This window comes from Lutra lutra, chromosome 1, assembly GCF_902655055.1.
Source record: "Lutra lutra chromosome 1, mLutLut1.2, whole genome shotgun sequence".
NCBI classification, from domain to species: domain Eukaryota; kingdom Metazoa; phylum Chordata; class Mammalia; order Carnivora; family Mustelidae; genus Lutra; species Lutra lutra.
The window spans coordinates 108059580-108080126 of record NC_062278.1 but is presented as its reverse complement, the minus strand read 5'-3'; the positions used below and the strand labels follow the sequence as shown (position 1 = coordinate 108080126).

Sequence of the window (20547 nt, the reverse complement as noted above, 5' to 3'; positions counted from 1 at the left end):
TTGTTTTTTAGTTACACAGCCAGTTACCATTTGACAATTGCTTTATTCATGTGTTCATTTAGTAACATTGACCAGAGGCTTATCCTGTGCCAGCTCCATGTGTAGAAGCTGCTGGGCACTGGCACAGATCAGATAATGATCTGTGCCCTCAAAAAGCTTACGGTTGACAAATAACTATCAAATAAGCTGATAAAAGCTTTCAAAACTTAAATTAAAAAAAAAATTTTAAAAAAGAGTCCCCTTTCTTTTGGGCAGTAGTAGAGATGGGGGTGGAGGAGGTCTCACAGGGAGAGGGTGCTAGAGCTGAGCAGATACAATACAGAAAAGGCATGACAGTAGCATGAGGATTCATAATGGACACACTATTCAAAATGGCAGAGCTGCCAGCAAGCGGAAGAGAAGTTGTCTGGCAGTGGAGGCTGAGAGCTGCTGCAGAGCCAGGTGGCAAAGGGCCTGCTTTCTATGACATGTTGGCTTAGGTTTTATTTTGTAGGGCTCTTGAAAGAGTTTTAAGCGAGGGTGGGACATGGTCAGCTTCGTGCTTTGGAAAGATCTTTCTGCCCCCAGAGAATGGATTGTAGTGATATGTCAAGCGGGGAGTTCTGGAAGAGGCAGAGTTGTCTTCCTCTGGGCTGGCACAGTTCCAGCGTGGGCCCTGGAGGATCAGAGTGGCACATCTTCTGGGGGCAGCATTCAGTAGAAGGAACGGGTTTGAGTGGAGCCGAGGAGCAGTGACTGGAGGGATGGCTGAGCTTGGTGTTGGACTTGAACTGGAGGCTTCCCTGTGCTTTCTGGACTCCTGTAGATTGGCGAGCGAGGAGCGAACCTGAGTGGTGGGCAGCGCCAAAGGATCAGCCTGGCCCGGGCCTTGTACAGTGACCGGGACATCTACATCCTGGATGACCCCCTCAGTGCCTTAGATGCCCACGTGGGCAACCACATCTTCAACAGTGCTATCCAGAAACACCTCAAGTCCAAGACGGTTCTGTTTGTCACCCATCAGTTACAGGTATGTGGCGTTCTTCCCCAGGCTGCCCACCTCAGCTTAGGAAATCAGAAACAGGGAAGTGGGCTTGGTTCAGGTCCCTCGGTGGAACTCCTTAGAGCTTCCTGGAATCATCAGTGTTTATTTCCTCAGCAAATAGCCCCTGGCCCACTGTACCAATAAAGCTCCTCGTACTGATGTACCAGATGGCCATCTGAATTAGAGATCCTTGGAGCCTGTTAGCTTTTGCATATAAATCAGTAAGTAAAAGGGCTGAGAGGAGTAGGCTGCAACTGGAGTTTGGGCAGAGGGAGTTTGGAAAGCGTCATGTTAGTATCTATATGCAAGTGGGAACTGTTTAAGGAAAACAAGCTCTTTTCCCTCTGTCATGCCAAGACAAGCAGCCACTTGGGAGAGCAGCTCCAGGATGTTGCTGTCTGCTTTGCATATGTTGTCAATTCTAGGGGGCTTATCCCCCATCCTGCCACAGAAAATCTGTAACTGTGTGTTTCTGGGCACGGCGAAGGGGTGCGAAGTTTAGTGCGAGTCTCGCATGGCTCTGTTGACAGATCTGTGTCAAAAACCGGAGGCGATGGTCTTTGAACCGCATCACAAGGCACAGTAAACTAAAGCCGGGCTTTCTCGCTCTTGGCACTATTGCCATTTGGGGCCAGATGGCTGTTTGTTGTGGGGGGCCGTCCTGTCCATTGCTGGCCTTTATCCACTAGATGACAGCGGCCCCCAGACCCCATTGTAGCAACCAAAAAGGGCTCCAGAGTGTGCCAGATGTGCCCTGGGAGGCTCAGTTGACTCCAGATGAGAACCCCTGAAGCGGGGAGCGGTGGGAAGGGGGGTGTTGAATGTGTTTGCACCACTGTCTGCAACACTGCGTCGTCCCTGGCTTTGTCTCCAGTACCTGGCGGATTGCGATGAAGTGATCTTCATGAAGGAGGGCTGTATTACAGAAAGAGGCACCCACGAGGAACTGATGAACTTGAATGGTGATTATGCCACCATCTTTAACAACCTGTTGCTGGGAGAGACACCCCCAGTTGAGGTAAGATTCGCATGGCGTTTGTGGGCATCTCCTCTTTCTAGCAAGGGAGACGTGACCAGAGCCAGTGATGGAGAGATCTCAGCTGAACTCTGTGTCCATGTCTCATTAGCAGGGGCCCTATTTTCTGGTGACCAAACCCCCATGCTTTAGCTCACATGCTGGTGCTGCTACACAAGAGCAGGATGATGGGGCTGGTGGGCCGGTGGTTTCTGAAACTGAGAACTTATTAGTGAAGCAATGACAGGGAGAAGGACTTGGGCTCAGTGTGTGCTGTTGTTCATTCGTAACTGAGCTTCCTAAACTGTCATTCCTGAATGAAAATTAGGAAGCTCCTTTTTAAATAAACAAGTGAATAAGGAGTGGTGGGGAAAGAAATATTGCGTACATTTGGAAATGATCCCTGATGCCTTGGCTGCCTACTTTGGCCCTCATTAGCTGACATCTACTGTGTCCCAGTTACTGGGTTGGACATGTCATAGGTGTCATCCCATGTAGTCATCTTAACGGAGCTCTGTAGCAAAGTAGGATTATCCCCCACTTTTATAGCTGAGGCAGTGGAAGATCAGAAACCTTAAGAGCTCACAGTCAAGGGTGGTTTGACGTCACTGTGCTTCTTCAACCTCACTATCCCGCCGCCTGTGGCAACACAGAAAGATGGCGGCTTTCCATGGCTTTCCTCTGGGCTTCAGGTTAGGCCAAAACAGGGGTTATTTAGACAGAGATGGCAAAGAGGTTGTTTTCCTTCTTGTCACCCTGCTCTCATTTTGAGCTCCTTATTCTGTGGTCACCTGGGATTGTAGGGGCACACTCATGCACTCAGCCAGGCTAAAGGCTGCTTCTTAGCTACCAGGTCATTTGATGTCTGCACAGGATCAAAGCAGAGTTACTGGGACCTTTCACAAACAATATGACTCGTGACCAGTGTGTTTAGGCCTCTGGGAATAACGAGCATTCCAGAGAGTCACTAGCAATGTCCACAGAGATGCCCGAATCCACATGTGGATTTCATGATCTTTTGCTCTCTCAGGGTGCTTTGGACTCTTCAGAAGTTTTCCTCCTCACTGTAGACGTGGAGGGGGGAAATGAGAGGGAGAGAAGTTAAATTAGGAAATGTCCGAGGAGCAAAAGAATATTGAGAGTTGGTGGACTGCAGCAGAGAGAGCACACCTTAGGAACATCACTTAACTTTCCCGAGCTTCAGTTTCCTCATCTTAAAAATGGGGGTGGCAGGGCGCCTGGGTGGCTCAGTCGGTTAAGCATCTGCCTTCAGCTCATGTCATGATCCTGGAGTGCCAGGATCAAGTCCCCCATTGGACTCCCTGCTTAGCGGGTTGTCTGCTTCTCCCTCTGAACATACCCCTCTCGTGCTCACTGGCTCTCATTCTCTCTCTCTCAGATAAATAAATAAAATCTTTTAAAAAAATGGGGATGACACCTGCTTCTTAGAGTTGTTGCATCAGTTAAATGAAATAATATGTAATCTTACCTTAGTAAGTGGTCAGCAAATGATCATTCTGTCTTTAGTGCATTTATTCACACACAACAGTGAATACAAAACTTAGATCCCCATCTTGTGTTCTGTCATGACTTTAAATTTTACATTGTTTTCTGTTTTTTTTTTCACTGTCAGTTTAAAAAGCCTAGTTGAAGAGCAAGCTGAGCACAGAACCCAACTCGGGGTTCGATCCCATGACCCTGAGATCATGACCTAAGTGGAAACCAAGAGTCAGATGCTTAGTCAACTATGCTACCCAGGCACCTTGGGGTTATAGGTTTGAGCCCTACATTGGGTGTAGAGACTACTTAAAAGTAAAATCTTTTAAGAAATAAATGTGAACTATATTAAAGGAATTTTTTATATAAAGATAATAAGAACTTCAGAATGGGAGCATGTAGCCTCAAGTATCTCAGGTTCAATCTGGTGAATGTTTATGAAGTCCCTTTATGCCCTATTGTGGGCAGTGCTTGGTGTTAGAGCTGGTATTGGTTACTACCATGAGTCCGATGTCATCTCATCCTTGAGGGGCTCGTTGGGAGGTCTCCTAGGGAAGACTGATGCTCTTATGCTCTTACAGGGAACTGTAACACCAGGTCACGTTTGCAGCAACATGGTATCACAGAGTCCTAACCCAGTGCCTGGGAGAACCTGGGAAGCTGTGAATTCATCCTACAGGAGTCTAAGTTGCCTCAGGAAGGATTTAAGATTTGACTCCCTCTGAATGGGGAACAACTGTAACTGAGATGGGGTGAGGGGAGGGGCATTCCAAGTGAAGAACCAGGGTGGACAGAGGTCCCGAAGTGGGGAATGGCAGTGTGGTGTGAGGAATGGTGTGAAATCCAGTGTGGCTGGAGAGTAGAAGCCACGGGAATAGGAGAGGAACATATGGAGGTAGGCTAGGGCCAGAATGTGGAGGTTTTGCAAAACCAGGCTGAGTTTGAGTGTATCCTGTGGTAGCAGTGGGAAATGGTCAGATGTATGATTGGATTTAGTGATGTGGAGATCAGAGATGAGAGGAAAGGAAATGACCCCAGCCCTAATACTTTGGGCAAGTTGGGAGGGGAGGAGAGCATTGGGAAGAGCAATGTCAATGGAATAACAGGATCAGAACCCAGCTCTCAAGGACGGAAGGACTTGAGGAAGCACAAGAAAGTGGCCCTTTTAAGAGGTTGGGTGTATCTCTTTTTAAGAATAGCAGCAGCCTGAAGATGACTCCCCAGTATGTCCTGTGGACATTGGTCTGAATGGCCATATTGTAACCAGTGACACTTTTTTTTTTAATATTAGATTAATTCAAAAAAAGAAACCAGTGGTTCACAGAAGAAATCACAAGACAAAGGTCCTAAAACAGGATCAGTAAAGAAGGAGAAAGCAGTGAAGCCAGAGGAAGGTAATGACCTTTTATGAGATTTTTAGATTTGTCATCAAAGTTTATTGGAAAGTATACCAAGTGGTCATTCATAATGTTTGACAGCATTGTGTGTTGTGGAGTCTCTGGCCTTATGTTTCTGGAATAACAAATTCTTGTATAATATTGGGAGATCATGAGGCCCCTTCTGTTTGCTTAAACAGATCAAAGCAGTTAAGAATGACCTTTATTTAATATTTTGCTTTCTCTGTGCACTGTGGGTTGTGTCTGTGATCATAGCTGAGTCATCTTGAGTAAGGAGAAATGGAATGATGGTTGGAGGTACACCCATCCTCCTGTGATTCACCTGTGCTCTTTATTTTTTTTTTTTAAGATTTTATTTCTCAGAGAGAGAGCAAGCATGGGCGGGGGAGGGGAGTGCCCCTCACCTCTGCTGTTTAAACATCATGCCTTTGGCTTAGGTCATGATCCCGGAGTCCTGGAATCAAGCCCCAAATCAGGCTTCCTGCTCGTGGGGAGTCTACTACTGCCACTCCCTCTGCCCTCCACCCCCTTGGCCCCCCTTATGCTCTCTCAAATAAATAAAATCTTAAAAAACAAACAAAAGTCAGTGCCAGTCTAGGTTTAGTCACTAGAACAAGCGACTCTTGATCTCAGGGTTGTGAGTTCAAGCCCCACGTCAGGGGTAGAGATCACTTAAAAATCTTGAAGCGCCTGGGTGGCTCAGTGGGTTAAGCCTCTGCCTTTGGCTCTGGTCATGGTCTCAGGGACCTGAGATGGAGCCCCGCATTGGGCTCTCTGCTCCACGGGGAGTCTGCTTCCCCCGCCCTCTCTCTGCCTACTTGTGATCTCTGTCAAATAAATAAATAAAATCTTTAAAAAATAAATTAAAAAAATAAAAATCTTAAAAATAAAATAAAAGTCAGTGTCAGTCCAGGCAGAGATGTTCTGGCACCAGCAGTGCCTCCATCTTCAGTAGCTCCCTTGTTAGAATGATACCCTCCTGGCTTTTTCTGATGAGGCTTCAGCTGGCCCCGGCTGAAGAGTTACAGCATAGGCTTTTACTGCTTGGCTTTCACTGGCCAGAGGTCTGGCTCTTAAATTCTTAAATCCTTTATCTTATCAACTAAAGCAAGTATTGAGACTTAGGAAAACTATTTATAATGCCTCAGGCATTTTCACCTTTGTGAATTTTCAGCTGCGCTTATCAGCTTATCAGTTTCCTGGAGGGAAAGAACAAAGAGCATAGCCCTGCAGTGAAACTCTCTTTTGTGAGGTCACCTCACGTTAGGAATCTGGACTTTGGCCCAGGGCCTGTCTTCATTTCCTTGTTCTTGAAACCACACAGATGTTTGGTGGGAGCAGTTGACCCTCCTGATTTAGTCAACACCACACGGCTGCTCTCCTTCCTTTCCACCACTCCCCTTCCTTTCCAAAAACCGGGCAGGAGACTGAATTGGGTGTGATTTGAGATACCTGTACACTGGCAAAACAGCCCAGAAGGCTGAGTCATCTAAGTCCCTGGCACCGGCAGTAGAACCCTGAGGCCTGAGGGAACGTTTATTCTCATCCACAGAGCCCCTATCCTGGATACTCACAAGTCTTCAAGTCCTCCAGGCACGTGAGGCTTGTTCCAAGATAATTGGATGTTGCCGTGATAACAGAGACTCTGGCTTTTTGGAGGGCTGTTTCTCTGTATTATTCCAGCAGCCTCAGTCACCTGACCACTCCCCCCCCCCCCCCAACCCAGGGACCTCTCAGGAGGTACCCTTGAGTCTCTCTCTCCTCCTCCAGTCACCATGGCCTACTGAATTTACCTCCCAACCTCCAACCCCAGGGCCACGACGCTGGTTCTAGCCCCACCATCGTGCAGCTAGAGTGTTAGAGATGCATCTTTTTAAATCTGTCCTCCATGCAGACAGTTGACAGGTCTAGTTAAGAAACGGGAGACCCACCAACTCGCTTTCCTGTGGGAAGTCTTTCAGGGCCTCCCATTTCACAGCAGCGTTTCCTCATCTTGGTCCTGATAGTGCATGCGTAGAAAATGCCGTTAGTGTACTGGGCACTGGGACGCGTAGACGAGACTTCTCTGACCATCCAGAGATCTGTAGTCTGGGATTCAAACCTCCGCACACGCGTAGCCCATTCTCCTAAGAAGTTCTTGTCTGAAGGATGAAGTTTAGATGCCTTTGTCCTCTGACCACGGCCTCTGTAGTCAACCGTGTCTCCTGCCGCCTGTTAGGTGCACTTACTACTGGTCCGGCCTTGATGAATTGGCTGGCTGTTTTCCCACTTCTGGGCCGGTGCCCACCTTTTCCCCACCGGGTCAGAACTGGTGTACCTTTTGAGACCATAGAGAGAGTAGAAAGTCTTTTCTGAAACTGCTCCCCCAGGAGGTTAGGTACTACTGGGTGTTCCCATGCTGCCTTGCATACATCTCCAGCATTGCATTTTAGCATGTTTTATTGCCATTATGTGTTTATTTTATCTGTGTGTCCTGCCAGACTGCGGAAGGACCCTCCACCTTAAGGGCAGGGACATGGTCTTAACGGTCTTTGCTGCTGCCCCAGGGCCTCATCCTGGGCCCAGGGCATAGTGGCGCTTAGTAAATGTTCAGTGGGAGAATATTCTAGTAAGGATGAAAGAATTCTAATATAGACCCATGCGAAACTATAGGTTTTCTTTGATTTTGCGCTTCTGTAGGTGACTTAGTTTTGGAAAAGTAGCTCTTTCCTGCTGAGTTCATGTTTCTGTTTTGTTTTGTCCTTACCTAGGGCAGCTGGTGCAACTGGAAGAGAAGGGACAGGGTTCAGTGCCCTGGTCAGTGTATGGTGTCTATATCCAGGCCGCGGGGGGCCCCTTGGCTTTCCTGGTCATCATATCCCTTTTCATGCTGAATGTGGGCAGCACCGCCTTCAGCAATTGGTGGTTGAGTTACTGGATCAAGCAAGGAAGTGGGGTAAGGTTCCTCGTTAATAGGAGAATTATATGTCTCGGGATGTGGCTGTTCCTTTGTATTCTCTGCCTCTTCTTGGGGAAACTGCTCTAATTTTGGCTGGAAAGAACTCATGAGTGGGGATTACCCAGGATGAAAAAATGAGTCCCTCATGTGGCCTCACAGGATAGTTGATCCCTGACTGCCTCACGTTAGCAGCAGGACACCTGCAGGCCATCTGCCCTCCTTCACTAAGAAAAAGAGAAGTTGGGGGGCAAAGCCTGCCTTGCGTTCACCACAGCCAGGTCCCACGGCCATTATCTTGCCCCTCCTTGGAGCTGAGAATGACCCCGAGAAGGAGTTCTTGGCTGTCCTTAGGAGTCCTGCCTCACAGAGCCTTGCCTCCAAACAGAATGCCACAGTGACACATGGGAACAAGACGTCTGTGAGCGGCAGCATGAAGGACAACCCTCTCATGCAGTACTATGCCAGCATCTACGCCCTCTCCATGGCCGTCATGCTGATCCTGAAAGCCATTCGAGGAGTTGTCTTCGTCAAGGTACGCAGTGGTGACTTCTGTGTCTACTCTCCCTAGTGACTGTGGTCAGTCTCTCTCAGATTAATTTGGAGCAGGGGAGCCCCTCTGAAGCAGGACAGCCCCAGCTGAAATGACCTGTATCCCTTTAGCCTCAGGCTCTTCTGAGTCCCCATCTCTTGCTTCCGTGACCGTTTTCCCTTCTCCAGCTTTGTGAGGGCATGTCCCCTGGAGCTGTGACCTGGATAGACAGGAGCTGAGTCTGCGGGAGTCCCTGGGTCTCTGGGCCCTGATCACTTTGTCCTCTACTCCTCAGGGCACACTGCGAGCCTCCTCCCGGCTCCATGACGAACTTTTCCGAAGGATCCTTCGAAGCCCTATGAAGTTTTTTGACACCACCCCCACGGGCAGGATTCTCAACAGGTTTTCCAAAGACATGGATGAAGGTATTTCTCACGGCTTCATTTGTGTGCTGGTCCACAAGCTGCAGCTCCCTGTGCTCCGCAGCCTTCTAGATTCCCTCCAGGCATGCCCATCTGTCCATCCTTACGTTCTGCTGGGGGCCACACAAGGACCAGTTTAGTTTTAGACTTTTCTCCAGGTTGCAGCTTGTACTTGGGCTAAGGACCCACCTGATTTTTTTCACCTGTCATCTAAGTTCTCATCTGACCTCACTTAAGCTGAAAACAAGTCCAGAGGCTCAAGTTGGCATAAATACTTTGTACAGGAGGATGTGAGATTCCAAAAGATGTTTACTTTGGGGGTAGCATGTTGGTGACTGGACACAACCTCTGGCAGGTTTTCTGGATGCCACATGGGCTGTGCCAGCACCAGAACTCAGCTCCTTCTCATAGCCCAGAAAATAGTGATGGCCCCTGACATTTACGGTGGGCTTCCTGTGTAACCAGCTGTGTGCCAAAGGTTCTAGATACATTATCCTCATCCTCAACAGAGCCCTGTGGGTTGGGTATTGATTGACCCACTGAATACAGGAGAAAGTTGATGTCCAGAAAGATTAAATAACCTGCCCAAGAGGACACAACTATTAGATAACAAAACTGGGAACTGAGCCCAGATCTTTTCAGCCTTGAGCTAATGCTTTTACTATCACTGTGGGCTGCCTCCAGGGGCATTTGTTTAGATGCTGATAAAGTCAATGTAAAGCTGTGGCTGGAGGTAACAAGGGATCAGAACCATCACTGATACACAGAACTAATGTGTACACACACACAGGCACGCAAATAAATGGAGAAAAGTTGGAAAGAAAAAAAATCAGTGCTATTGACATGTCTGGGATTTTCATGAAGATACTTCAGCCTAAAAAAAAAAAAGGCGGGGGGAGGTGGGGAGTGAGGAGATAGTCCAGAGGAAATGAAGAAAATGTTCGTAACTTTTGAAGGTTCTATGCTTTTCTTTTGATTTTTGTGTATGCTTAAATTTTTCCATAGTAAAAACTTCTCAAATGTTAGCAGCAGTTTATTGGTATTGGTAAGACTAAAGATTATGTTTCCTTCTTGCATACTTATTTTCCAAATATTTTACAACAAACATATATTACTTTTAAAGAGAAAATTGTTTAAAGGGATTGGGTTGCCTCCTAAACCCAGGAGAGGGCCTGGGGGAGAAAGATCATTTAGATTTCCTTGGGACAAGAAGAATTCAATCAACCAGGTTTCTAGATTTTTCTCTGCTTTGAAAGACAACACATAGAGTTCAGATAGAGAGTTTGTGGAACCTCTTTGTGTTTTTTAAAAACTGCGGTCTCATTTTTCCTGTGTGTAGTTCCCAGCTGTCTGACATTTGTTCCCTTGTTGTCTCCCCAGTCGATGTACGCCTGCCGTTCCAGGCTGAGATGTTCATCCAGAATGTTATCCTTGTGTTCTTCTGTGTTGGAATGATCGCTGGGGTTTTCCCATGGTTCCTGGTGGCGGTGGGGCCCCTCTTCATCCTCTTCTCAGTTCTGCACATTGTCTCCAGGTAAACAAGAGATGTTCATATCTTCCAGGGATGAAGCCAGGGTTGTCTGTCTACCGCTGTGACTCAGAACTCGTTCTCTCTCTAGGGTCCTGATTCGAGAGCTGAAACGTCTGGACAATATCACACAGTCCCCTTTCCTCTCCCACATCACATCCAGCATACAGGGCCTTGCCACCATCCATGCCTACAACAAAGGGCAGGAATTTCTGCACAGGTCAGTGCTGATGGCAGCGGGAGGGTGCAAAGGGGAGTCAGCATCCCTGCACTGAATAAGTCTAAGAGTCCCTTTAAGGCCAGAGTTGGAGATTGTAAAGCTCATTACCGAGAGTATTACTGGTACAATGGTCTCTGACTAAAATTCATTCACTTGCTGGAACTCCTTTCTAAGCAAATGAGAAGACAAAAACATTGGTTTGGAGTCTATTGGCTTTGGGCTCCAAATGGAATGTTTGAAGATGGTTTTCTTTTCTTTTCTTTCTTTCTTTCTTTCTTTTTTTTTTTTTGAACAATGAGTCATTGACATTAGACTGATATTTTAGCTGCTGAATATTATTTAGTTGAGAAATGTATGTACATAGTCATTGTGGAGATTTGTATTAACAAGATTGGAACTAACTTAAATGTCCTTGCAGAGAGAGCTGGGTATATAAGCTCTGGTCCTCCCATATAGAATATTACGTGGACCTTAAAAAGAATGAGATGGGCCACCTGGGTGGCTCAGTGGGTTAAGCATCTGACTCTTGATTTTGGCTCAGGTCAAAATCTCAGGGTTGTGAGATCGAGCCCTGCATTGATTGGGCTCTGTGCTCAGTGGGGAATCTGCTGGAGATTCTCTCCCTCTCCCACTGCCCTGACCCACCACTCGTGCACACGCTTTCTCTCTCAAATAGGTAGATCTTAAAAAAGAATGGGACAGTTCTATAGGTACTGATATGGAACGATCTCTAAAACACATTTGTGAAAGAGCAAGGTACAAAGTGTGTGTATGGTATGTTCCCTTTTACATATGTGTTTGTACCTATAACATTTAGAACATGTCTGAAAGGATACGCAGGAAGTACTAGTTGCTGCTGGAGAGGGGAACTGAATAGCTGCATGGGCAGGACAGAAACTGACTTCTAGGGGCGCCTGGGTGGCTCAGTGGGTTAAAGCCCCTGCCTTCAGCTTGGGTCATGATCTCAGGGTCCTGGGATTGAGCCCCGCATTGGGCTCTCTGCTCAGCAGGGAGCCTGCTTCCTCCTCCTCTCTCTCTTCTCTCTGCCTGCCTCTCTGCCTACTTGTGATCTCTGTCAAATAAATAGATAAAAATTAAAAAAAAAAAGAAACTGACTTCTATTGGTAAAACTTTTTATGCCATATAGATATTCTATCCTATGTATATATTGTCTATTCCAAAAGCTAATTAATGTCTGTTCCAAAAATTAAGTAATTAATTTTAAAAAGAAAATCTAGAATAGAAAGCTTAGTTTAGGGGTGCCTGGGTAGCTCAGTCGGTTGAGTGTCTGACTCTTGATTTTGGCTGAGGTCATAATCTTGAGACCAAGCCCCACGTCTGGCTCTGTGCTGGGCCTAGAGCCTGGTTGGGATTCTCTCTCCCTCTCCCTCTGTCCCTCCTCCCCCACCCCGACTGGCTCTCTTAATCTCCCCCTTCCCCCCTAAAAAAGGGCCTCAAAAGTTGAAAATGGAGTTACCCTATGACTCAGCAATTTCTTTACTGGGTATTTACCCCAAAGATACAAATATAGTATTCTGAAGGAGCACCTGCACCCCAATGTTTATAGCAGCACTGTCCACAATAGCCAAACTATGGAAAGAGCCCAGATGTCTATCGAGAGATGAATGGATCAAGAAGATGTGGTATATACATACAATGGAATATTACTCAGCCATCAAAAAAAAAGAAATCTTGTCATTTGCAATGACATGGATGGAACTAGAGGGTATTATGCTAAATGAAATAAGTCAGTCAGAGAAAGACAATTATATTTCACTCATATGTGGAATTTAAGAAATAAAACAGATGCATGTAGGGGAAGAGAGGAAAAAATAAAACAAGGTGAAATCAGAGAGGGAGACAAACCATGAGAGACTTTTTTTTTTTAAAGATTTTTATTTAACACACAAAGAGAGATCATAAGTAGGCAGAGAGGCAGGTGGCGGGGCGGGAGGAAGCAGGCTCCCCGCTGAGCAGAGAGCCTGATGCGGGGCTCCATCCCAGGACCCTAAGACCATGACCTGAGCTGAAGGCAGAGGCTTAACCCCTCTGAGCCACCCAGACCCCCCCACCATGAGAGACTCTTAACCATAGGAGACAAACTGAGGGTTGCTGGAGGGGAGGTGTGTGGGATAACAGGGTGATGGGCATTAAGGAGAGCACATGATGTAATGAGCACTGGATGTTATATGTAACTGATGAATCACTGAACTCTGCCTCTGAAACGAATGCATTTATATTAATAATCAAATTTAAATTAAAAAGTTTAGGTTAAACAACTCAGAAAAATAATCCTTGCTTTAAGAGAAGAACAGTAAAATAGACTCCATGCATGTGTATGTACATACACACCTACATTTAAGTGTATTGGAAAAAATGCTGGGAGAAGATATGGCAGACTGTTAACCCTGAGTGGTGAGAATACTATATTTTCTTTATTGCATTTCCTAAATTTTCTCCAAATATCTTATATAAAGAGGAAGAGATTTTTTTTTTTTTTTTTTTTTTAAACAAAACACATTTGCCTGGCAGGACTTCCTGCTCTGGGGTTCTAACTATATGTGTGACACCCAGGCCTTTGGATGGGGTCTGATCCACTCTCTAGGACCCCTGGTGACAGTCGTGTCTCCCTCCTTCAGTGGCAGAGGTTATCCAGGCCTCTTTTGCTGCAGTTTTTGCTGTGGTTCTGTGCTCCACAGCCTTGGAAACAAGTACCATTTTGCCCAACAGCAGTGCGTCCGCAGACGTTTTCCACTTAGCCATTTTCAGTCTTCGAGTTTATCTTCCAGGTCTGAGGGCATTTCTGCAGTTTGCCTGTGTAGCCTGTCCCCTTGAGGAAGGAACCCCTGACCTAAGACATTTTTCTAAAGCTTAGCCAGCCTCTTATTTGGTCTCCTTTCCCTGTGCATTCATTCTGTCATTAACATGTTTTTCCCTAACATCTTGGAACATGTTTCTTTGAAGGGGTAAAACTAGAAAACCCCAAGTCGTCCTGTGTGCAGAGCCTGGAATACTCTGTAGTCCTTTGATTTCCGTATCCTCCTCCTAACGACAGACAGGAAGTACTCACAAGTTGTTCCTCCGTCCGTAATTCCCACCAGAGCAGTGACATCACCCGCTCTCAGGGTCCTGTGGTACTTTGTTTGCCTGTCAGGTGTTCTGTCGCTCTCATAGGTACCAGGAGCTCCTGGATAACAACCAAGGTCCTTTCTTCCTGTTCACATGTGCAATGCGGTGGCTGGCTGTGCGGCTGGACCTGATCAGCATTGCCCTGATCACCACCACCGGGCTGATGATCGTTCTTATGCACGGGCAGATTCCCCCCGCCTACTCGGGTCTTGCCATCTCCTACGCCGTCCAGGTCAGTCTCAGGAATGGAACTTATGCTCACTTGAGTCCTATGCTGGTCTAGGAGAGGCATGGTAGGGGGTTCTGCCTCAACCTTTGAGACTCCTAGAGCTTCTGCCCACCTGCCTTCTTAGTGACAGCCTGGACTTGGCCGGGGCGGGGAAGATGGGAGAGAGGTACGAGTGGTATATAAGAACAAAGGAATTTAAGTCGGTTGCACGTGTTTAAGAAATAGGTGCCATTTATTTATAAATAAACACGATTTTGAAAATGGTTTCTTAATTACAGGTTTCTATGCTCACCACCCTCTCATCTCTGGCCTCTTCCTGGTCTTCTAAGAAATACTGTGTCCTCATTATGCTTCTTATATGCATTTTATTTTCAGGCCCCAGATTTTCCCAAAACTGTTACATATGTAGACCCGGCCCCTAGGGATCGTTTATGGGTCTTTCTTTAAATAGCTCAGAGAACAGTTGGGAACTTGAGCACTAAGTATTTGAAGATGTTAAGGAATTATTACTAATTTTTAAGATGTCATCATGGTATTGGACAATGGTATTATGTTTTTAAAGAGTCTTTATATGTTAGAAAGTTCCAAGCTGAAATATTTAAGGTTGAAAGGATAGGATGTCTGGGATCTGCTTTCCCATGATGCAGAGGGGTGGTGTGCTATAGACGAAACAATATTGTCTCTAAGTTGACAGGTTGTTAAGGTCATGGAGTTCATTATACTGTCCTTTCGACTGCTGTATATATCTGACATTTTTCCAAATGTCAGAAAGACCAAAACAAGTAAGTAGGCAAAGAAAACCAAGAAGAGCTCATGTATCTTCGCAGATTCCCAAAGATGTCTGTCCAAGTTATATAGAATTACTTGATCACTGGAAGGGGAAGGATATGTGTTCTCTGTAGTAGGGTTCAGGGTCCTCAGTCTGAGATGCCCAGGGAATCTACATTTCACTAGTTGGTCTCAGGGCAATACATCTCTCCATTAGTTGTGGCTGCCCGAGCAGGTGCGGGCTGCTCGGAAGGAAGCCCAGAAGTTGTTCAGCTGCAGATGTGTGTACTGGAAGTATAAAGATGGATGGAAAGCCCTCGGAGGCAGGGGGGGGTCAGTGCCAGCAGTCCCACAATACCACCTGCCTTCACTGAGAATTGCTGTTGATTGGGGGATAATGGCCATTGTGTTAAACATTTTGAGAATGACTCAGTCTGTTCAACTAGCTACTGCAGGTGCCCGGCTCACTGGGGTATTGAGCTGTAATCCCCTAGGTAGAAGAGGTTTTCTAGCATTGGCCTGACATGTATTCATAATGAATTCCTTCCTGGATTTTGCTTTCCATTATCAGTTAACCGGGCTGTTCCAGTTCACTGTTAGACTGGCATCCGAGACAGAAGCCCGCTTCACCTCAGTGGAAAGGATCAACCACTACATCAAGGTCAGGATGCGAAAGCCTTTTACTGTGATCTTGATCCTTTGTGGGGTCCTTTTACCCTTTTGCTGCCTCAGGTGGAGGTGCAAGGAGGATGCTTGTTTTCTCACAGGCGAGGACCAGCAGTCTCTTCAGCCTGTGTGCAATGGAGAAGAGATTATCTTAAGACTTTCTAAATGTTTTTATGAATTGTGTCTAAGAATGTAGGTCATTTTCCTTATGCCGTATAAAGCCATGTAGTTTTTTAACTAGTTTACTTGTTCTTTTTTTTTTTTTTTTTTTTGAAGATTTTATTTATTCATTTGAGAGACAGAGAGCGCATAAGCTGGAAGAGAGGCAGAGGGAGAAGCAGATTCCCCGCTGAGTGGGGAGCCCGGTGTGGGACTCCATCCCAGGACCCCGGGATCATGACTTGAGCCGATGGCAGATGCTTAACAGACTGAGCCCCCCAAGCGCCCCTAGTTCACTTGTCCTTAGCCAAGGATGGCCATCGGTATCCCCCACTGAGCTCTAGGTAGAGACAGACGTGGGCCTCATCTCTGGAGATTCTGATACCGTCAACCCAGGCATCTGACGTTTTGGAAGCTCCATGGCCAATTCTAAACTGCATTCCTGGTTTAGAAACCAGTTAATTTTGTTGATACTGAGATGAACCGACTCTTCCCACCTTCCCTCAGTAACCCTTCAGTGCCACCTCAGGACAGCGCCTTGTGGCCAGGTCATGTCCTAGCTGGGACACTAAAAGTGGTTTTCTGAAGAGAAAAGCAGAGTCACAAGTAGTTAAGGGTCTCGAGGGTAACTCAGTTCAGAGCAGTTACATATTTTGTGAACTGCCCAAAGATTTATCAGCATTTAGATCATGGTTTATGTGAGAAGAATATATCCCAATTTCCAAATAATTGACTTAGAGTTTTGAAAAACTACCCTTATCCACCGAGAACTAGCATATTATGTAAACTGCATTTTCCAGCAGACATGCTTCCCTGAACTGTTTTGACAATGATCCTCATTAATTGTAAGACATTGCTTAAACTTACGAATTCTTATTCTCAGAAAGAAGGACACATAGCTATCCATGGCAGACAGATATCTGCTAATAGCTATTCCTTTTATTTTATTTTTATTTTATTTTATTTATTATCCATTGGCTTCTTTGCCCAGTGCCCATGTCTGTGGACAGTATGTGGGTGTATCTGTGGGTATGTAGTGTTTGATTTAATATTGCTTTTGGTGAGAGTCTCTTGCTGAAGAGGTCAGGGTGATGGTCAGCTGTAGCAGAGGGGACCCTGCACAAACCAGTCACATTTCTGAGGACTGGCTCTCACCGCCATGCCCAACCTGGATGCCTCTGCCAACATGAAGCCCTTCTAGTTTGGAGTTCATGATGTCAGTCTCCATCCACCCTCCTGCCCTGCCCCACACCCCCAGCCCTGCCTAGAGCTCCACCACCATTGGCTTTCACTGCCCTAGGAGGCTGTAAGGTCCCGTGATTAGTTGCCAGAGAATTTTCAAACATTGCAAGATGGGACTGTTGGTAACAAAAACTACCAAACAAAAACTAACAAAAACTACCCAAGCAGTCACATCACCCAAACATTTATTTATTTGGAAGAGAGCAACAGCACAGGCAGGGGGAGGGGCAGTGGGACAGGGAGAACATTTTAAAAGCTAAATGGATTTCCACGATTCTCTAATCTGGTCCCCATGACTTACAGATGAGAAACTAAGACCTAGAGTGAAGAAGTGATCTGTCCAGAACACATAGCGATTGGTGGCAGACGGCTTCGAGCCCATGTCCCCTGGGGTGACTGACATGTCAGAATGCCAGGATCTGATGCAATGTTCAGTAAATGGTAGTTTCCTTCCTTTGGGTTTAGGCCATTGGCTTTCAAATGGTGGAATCTTGTCTCAAGTAGAGTATTCTGAAAGAATTCCAATAAAAAGTGGTCTGTTTGAGGAGCTGTGGAATGCCTCATGCCACACCCTTGGCCTCCAAGACCACAGTTTTGTGAAGAAATTCCATAAGACAGAAGACAGTTGGAAGGCCACTGCCCTCCCCAAGATGCTGCTTAGCTGCCACTGTAAACTGCTAAGTGTAAAGTTAGTCTCCATTGCACTCTGTGTGGTTTAGTGGTGATAAGCATTTACTGCCAAAGGCATCTTCCGTGGGAAGGGAAGAGGGCAGTGGCTGCTTCTTTGTGGCTGCTGTGGCTGTCTGGGTTTTAGTTTTCTTTGAAAGCCTTGCAGCTCCCACAGAATCTGGTCAGTCTGACCCAGACACTTCTGTCTCCCCAGACTCTCTCTTTGGAAGCACCTGCCAGGATTAAGAACAAGGCTCCCTCCCCTGACTGGCCCCAGGAAGGAGAGGTGAGCTTTGAGAATGCAGAAATGAGGTACCAAGAAAATCTCCCTCTGGTTCTGAAGAAAGTATCCTTCACGATCAAACCCAAGGAGAAGATTGGCATCGTGGGACGGACCGGATCAGGTAAGAGTGAGCCAAGGCCTCTGGAGAAATATTGGAACCTATCAGAGTTGAGCGTGGGGCCCATGATTTATTGTTTATTGAATATCCCTCTCATGCCTTCAAATCAGCCCCATATTAATGAGTGATGGCTAAGGTCTCCCTGAAGCCAATTTTCTCAGTGTATTCTCAACCCTGCTTTTGTTACACTTAGTGCTATTTCTGGTCATAAAAGTATACATTCTCAATGCAGAATAATTGGAGTATATAGCGAAGTACAAAAGGGGAAAAGCACCCATAACTCCACTACCCAGAGATAGTTGCCGTTAATATTTTTTGGTGGGTATCTTGTCAGACTTTTCTTTTTTTTAAGGTTTTATTTATTTATTTGGAAGAGAGCAACAGCACAGGCAGGGGGAGGGGCAGTGGGACAGGGAGAAGCAGACTCCCTGCTGAGATCCTCCCAGACCCTGAGATAATGACCTTAGCCGAAGGTAGCCACCCAAACAACTGAGGCAGACATGCTCCTTGTCAGACTTTTTCTATCAACAAATATGTTTACAAAAATGGGGTCATTTTACACACACTGTCTCATGGCCTGCCTTTAAATCTACCAAATATTTTTCCATGTCAATTAATAGCCTGTGACATGAATTCTATGCAGCAGGATATAAAATTCCATTTTATGAGGTACCACAATTTTTATGTAACCAGTCTCCAGTTATATGGCACTAAGGTTGTCAGGTTTTCACTATTACAAGTAGTACTGCAGTGAATATCCTTATTTCTGTGAGGTCAAAACACACAAAAGATGTAAGTCGTCTGTGACATAATGCCAGTGTTGCCTTGTATTTATCGGACACTAATGTAGCTCTAAAAAGGAACCTGTGTTCTTTGAAGACCGAAATTATTTTCTTGATCTGACATCAGTTGCAAAGAAGTAGAGAATTGGCTCTTATTTTAGGCGTTCTACTTCACACTTAAGAATCCTATTACTTCTGGGGCGCCTGGGTGGCTCAGTGGGTTAAGCCGCTGCCTTCGGCTCAGGTCATGATCCCAGGTCCTGGGTTCGAGCCCCACATCGGGCTTTCTGCTCAGCAGGGAGCCTGCTTCCTCCTCTCTCTCTGCCTGCCTCTCTGCCTACTTGTGATTTCTCTCTGTCAAATAAATAAATAAAATCTTAAAAAAAAAAAAAAAAGAATCCTATTACTTCTATGCTCTTTGGATTTCTAGGGTCAGGATTTGAGTAATTCATTTCCTTCCCTCTTTCCTTCCTGAATAACATTTCAAAGACTGAGGCTTGTTTTCATTTACTGACCACTTTACCTGGTATAAGAAGTCTCTCTGGTTCACTTTTCATCAGCTTTTGGGGCTCGTTGCTTCCTTGTCAAAACTCTTCTAGCTTTGTTTCTTTCCATTAAAAATAAAACCAGGGCGCCTGGGTGGCTCAGTTGGTTAAGCGACTGCCTTCAGCTCAGGTCATGATCCTGGAGTCCCGGGATCGAGTCCTGCAACAGGCTCCCAGCTCCACGGGGAGTCTGCTTCTCCCTCTGACCTTCTCCTCGCTCATGCTCTCTCTCACTGTCTCTCTCTTCTCTCAAATAAATAAATAAAATGTTTTAAAAAAAATAAAATAAAATAAAACCAAACCTCTTGTATCTTTTCTGGCCAGTTTACTTTAAAGAACCTGCTAAGAAGAGAAGAAAAAGCCATTTCCTGCTTCCTGTTTGAAGGAATTTTTTCATGTCAGAATAATACAATATCTGTAGGATTTTTACGCTGCAAGAGAATTTTTAGTCCAGGAAGGTGGCTGTCCCCAAAGCTCTTTGTTTGCTTTCTCCCTCAAATTCCCTCTACTACATTGGCTCCCAGGGGTACCCTGCTTTCCTGAAAGCTCTGACTGATGTCCCTCTCCTGTGATTCCCCTTAACACAGGTAAGACAGACTGAGCTCTTCATTAAGACTTCATTAAACCAGGGGCACCTGGGTGGCCCAGTCTGTTGAGCATCTGACTCGGTTTTGGCTCACGTCATGATCTCAGGGTCTTGAGATTGAGTCCCATGTCCATGCCCAGTGCGGAGTCTGCTTGTCCCGTTGCTCCTTCCCCCTCTCATGTTCTCTCTTTCTTAAATAAATAAATAAAATCTTTTAAAAAAAAAAAGAGGGCTATAAAGCCATAAGTAGTTACAGGAGAAAAACAGGAAAAAATGAAGTAATTATTTAAATAGCCTGACTTACAAAGTCTAAACTCTAACCCTAACAAGCTTTTTCAGAGGCTCTTAGATCCTTACCCTGCCATGGCCATAGTCAAGGACATCACTACAAGGACTTCATGGCCTCTCTTACTAGCATATCCATCAGTGCAAAGGTAGTCCAGCTTCAGAGAACTATTAAATCTTCCAGACCGGCTAGCATCTTTTGTCAAAGTGGAACAACTTGATTTTTTTTTTTTTTTTTTTTTTACAGTATGGTGATTCCTTTTTTTTTTTTTTAAGATTTTATTTATTAGAGAAAGCATGAGCATGGGGGAGGGGCAGAGGGAGAAGCAGACTCCCTGCCAAGCAGGGAGCCCAATGCAGGGCTCCATCCCAGGATCCCGGGATCAGGACCCAAGCTGAAGGCAGGTCAACCAACTGGACCACCCAGGCGCCCCTCAGACCCACTTTTCTATCACAGTTCCTTATCATGATAGAGTCAACTACAACACATATTTACTCCTTCCCTGTGTGCTTATG

General features: G+C 45.8%; 1 protein-coding gene across 6 annotated transcripts in view; it reads left to right on the top strand.

Moving 5' to 3' along the window:
• Positions 1–20547, top strand: part of ABCC5 (ATP binding cassette subfamily C member 5) — an 88650-nt gene that overhangs the window by 51943 nt on the left and 16160 nt on the right. For all 6 annotated transcript variants that reach the window (XM_047731697.1, XM_047731714.1, XM_047731703.1 and 3 more), the window contains 11 exons: positions 806–1009; positions 1899–2042; positions 4828–4930; positions 7684–7868; positions 8257–8403; positions 8696–8825; positions 10203–10356; positions 10442–10570; positions 13745–13931; positions 15268–15357; positions 17647–17836. In XM_047731697.1, coding sequence (XP_047587653.1) covers positions 806–1009; positions 1899–2042; positions 4828–4930; positions 7684–7868; positions 8257–8403; positions 8696–8825; positions 10203–10356; positions 10442–10570; positions 13745–13931; positions 15268–15357; positions 17647–17836 — 1663 coding nt within the window. The remainder of the gene's footprint in view (positions 1–805; positions 1010–1898; positions 2043–4827; positions 4931–7683; positions 7869–8256; positions 8404–8695; positions 8826–10202; positions 10357–10441; positions 10571–13744; positions 13932–15267; positions 15358–17646; positions 17837–20547) is intronic.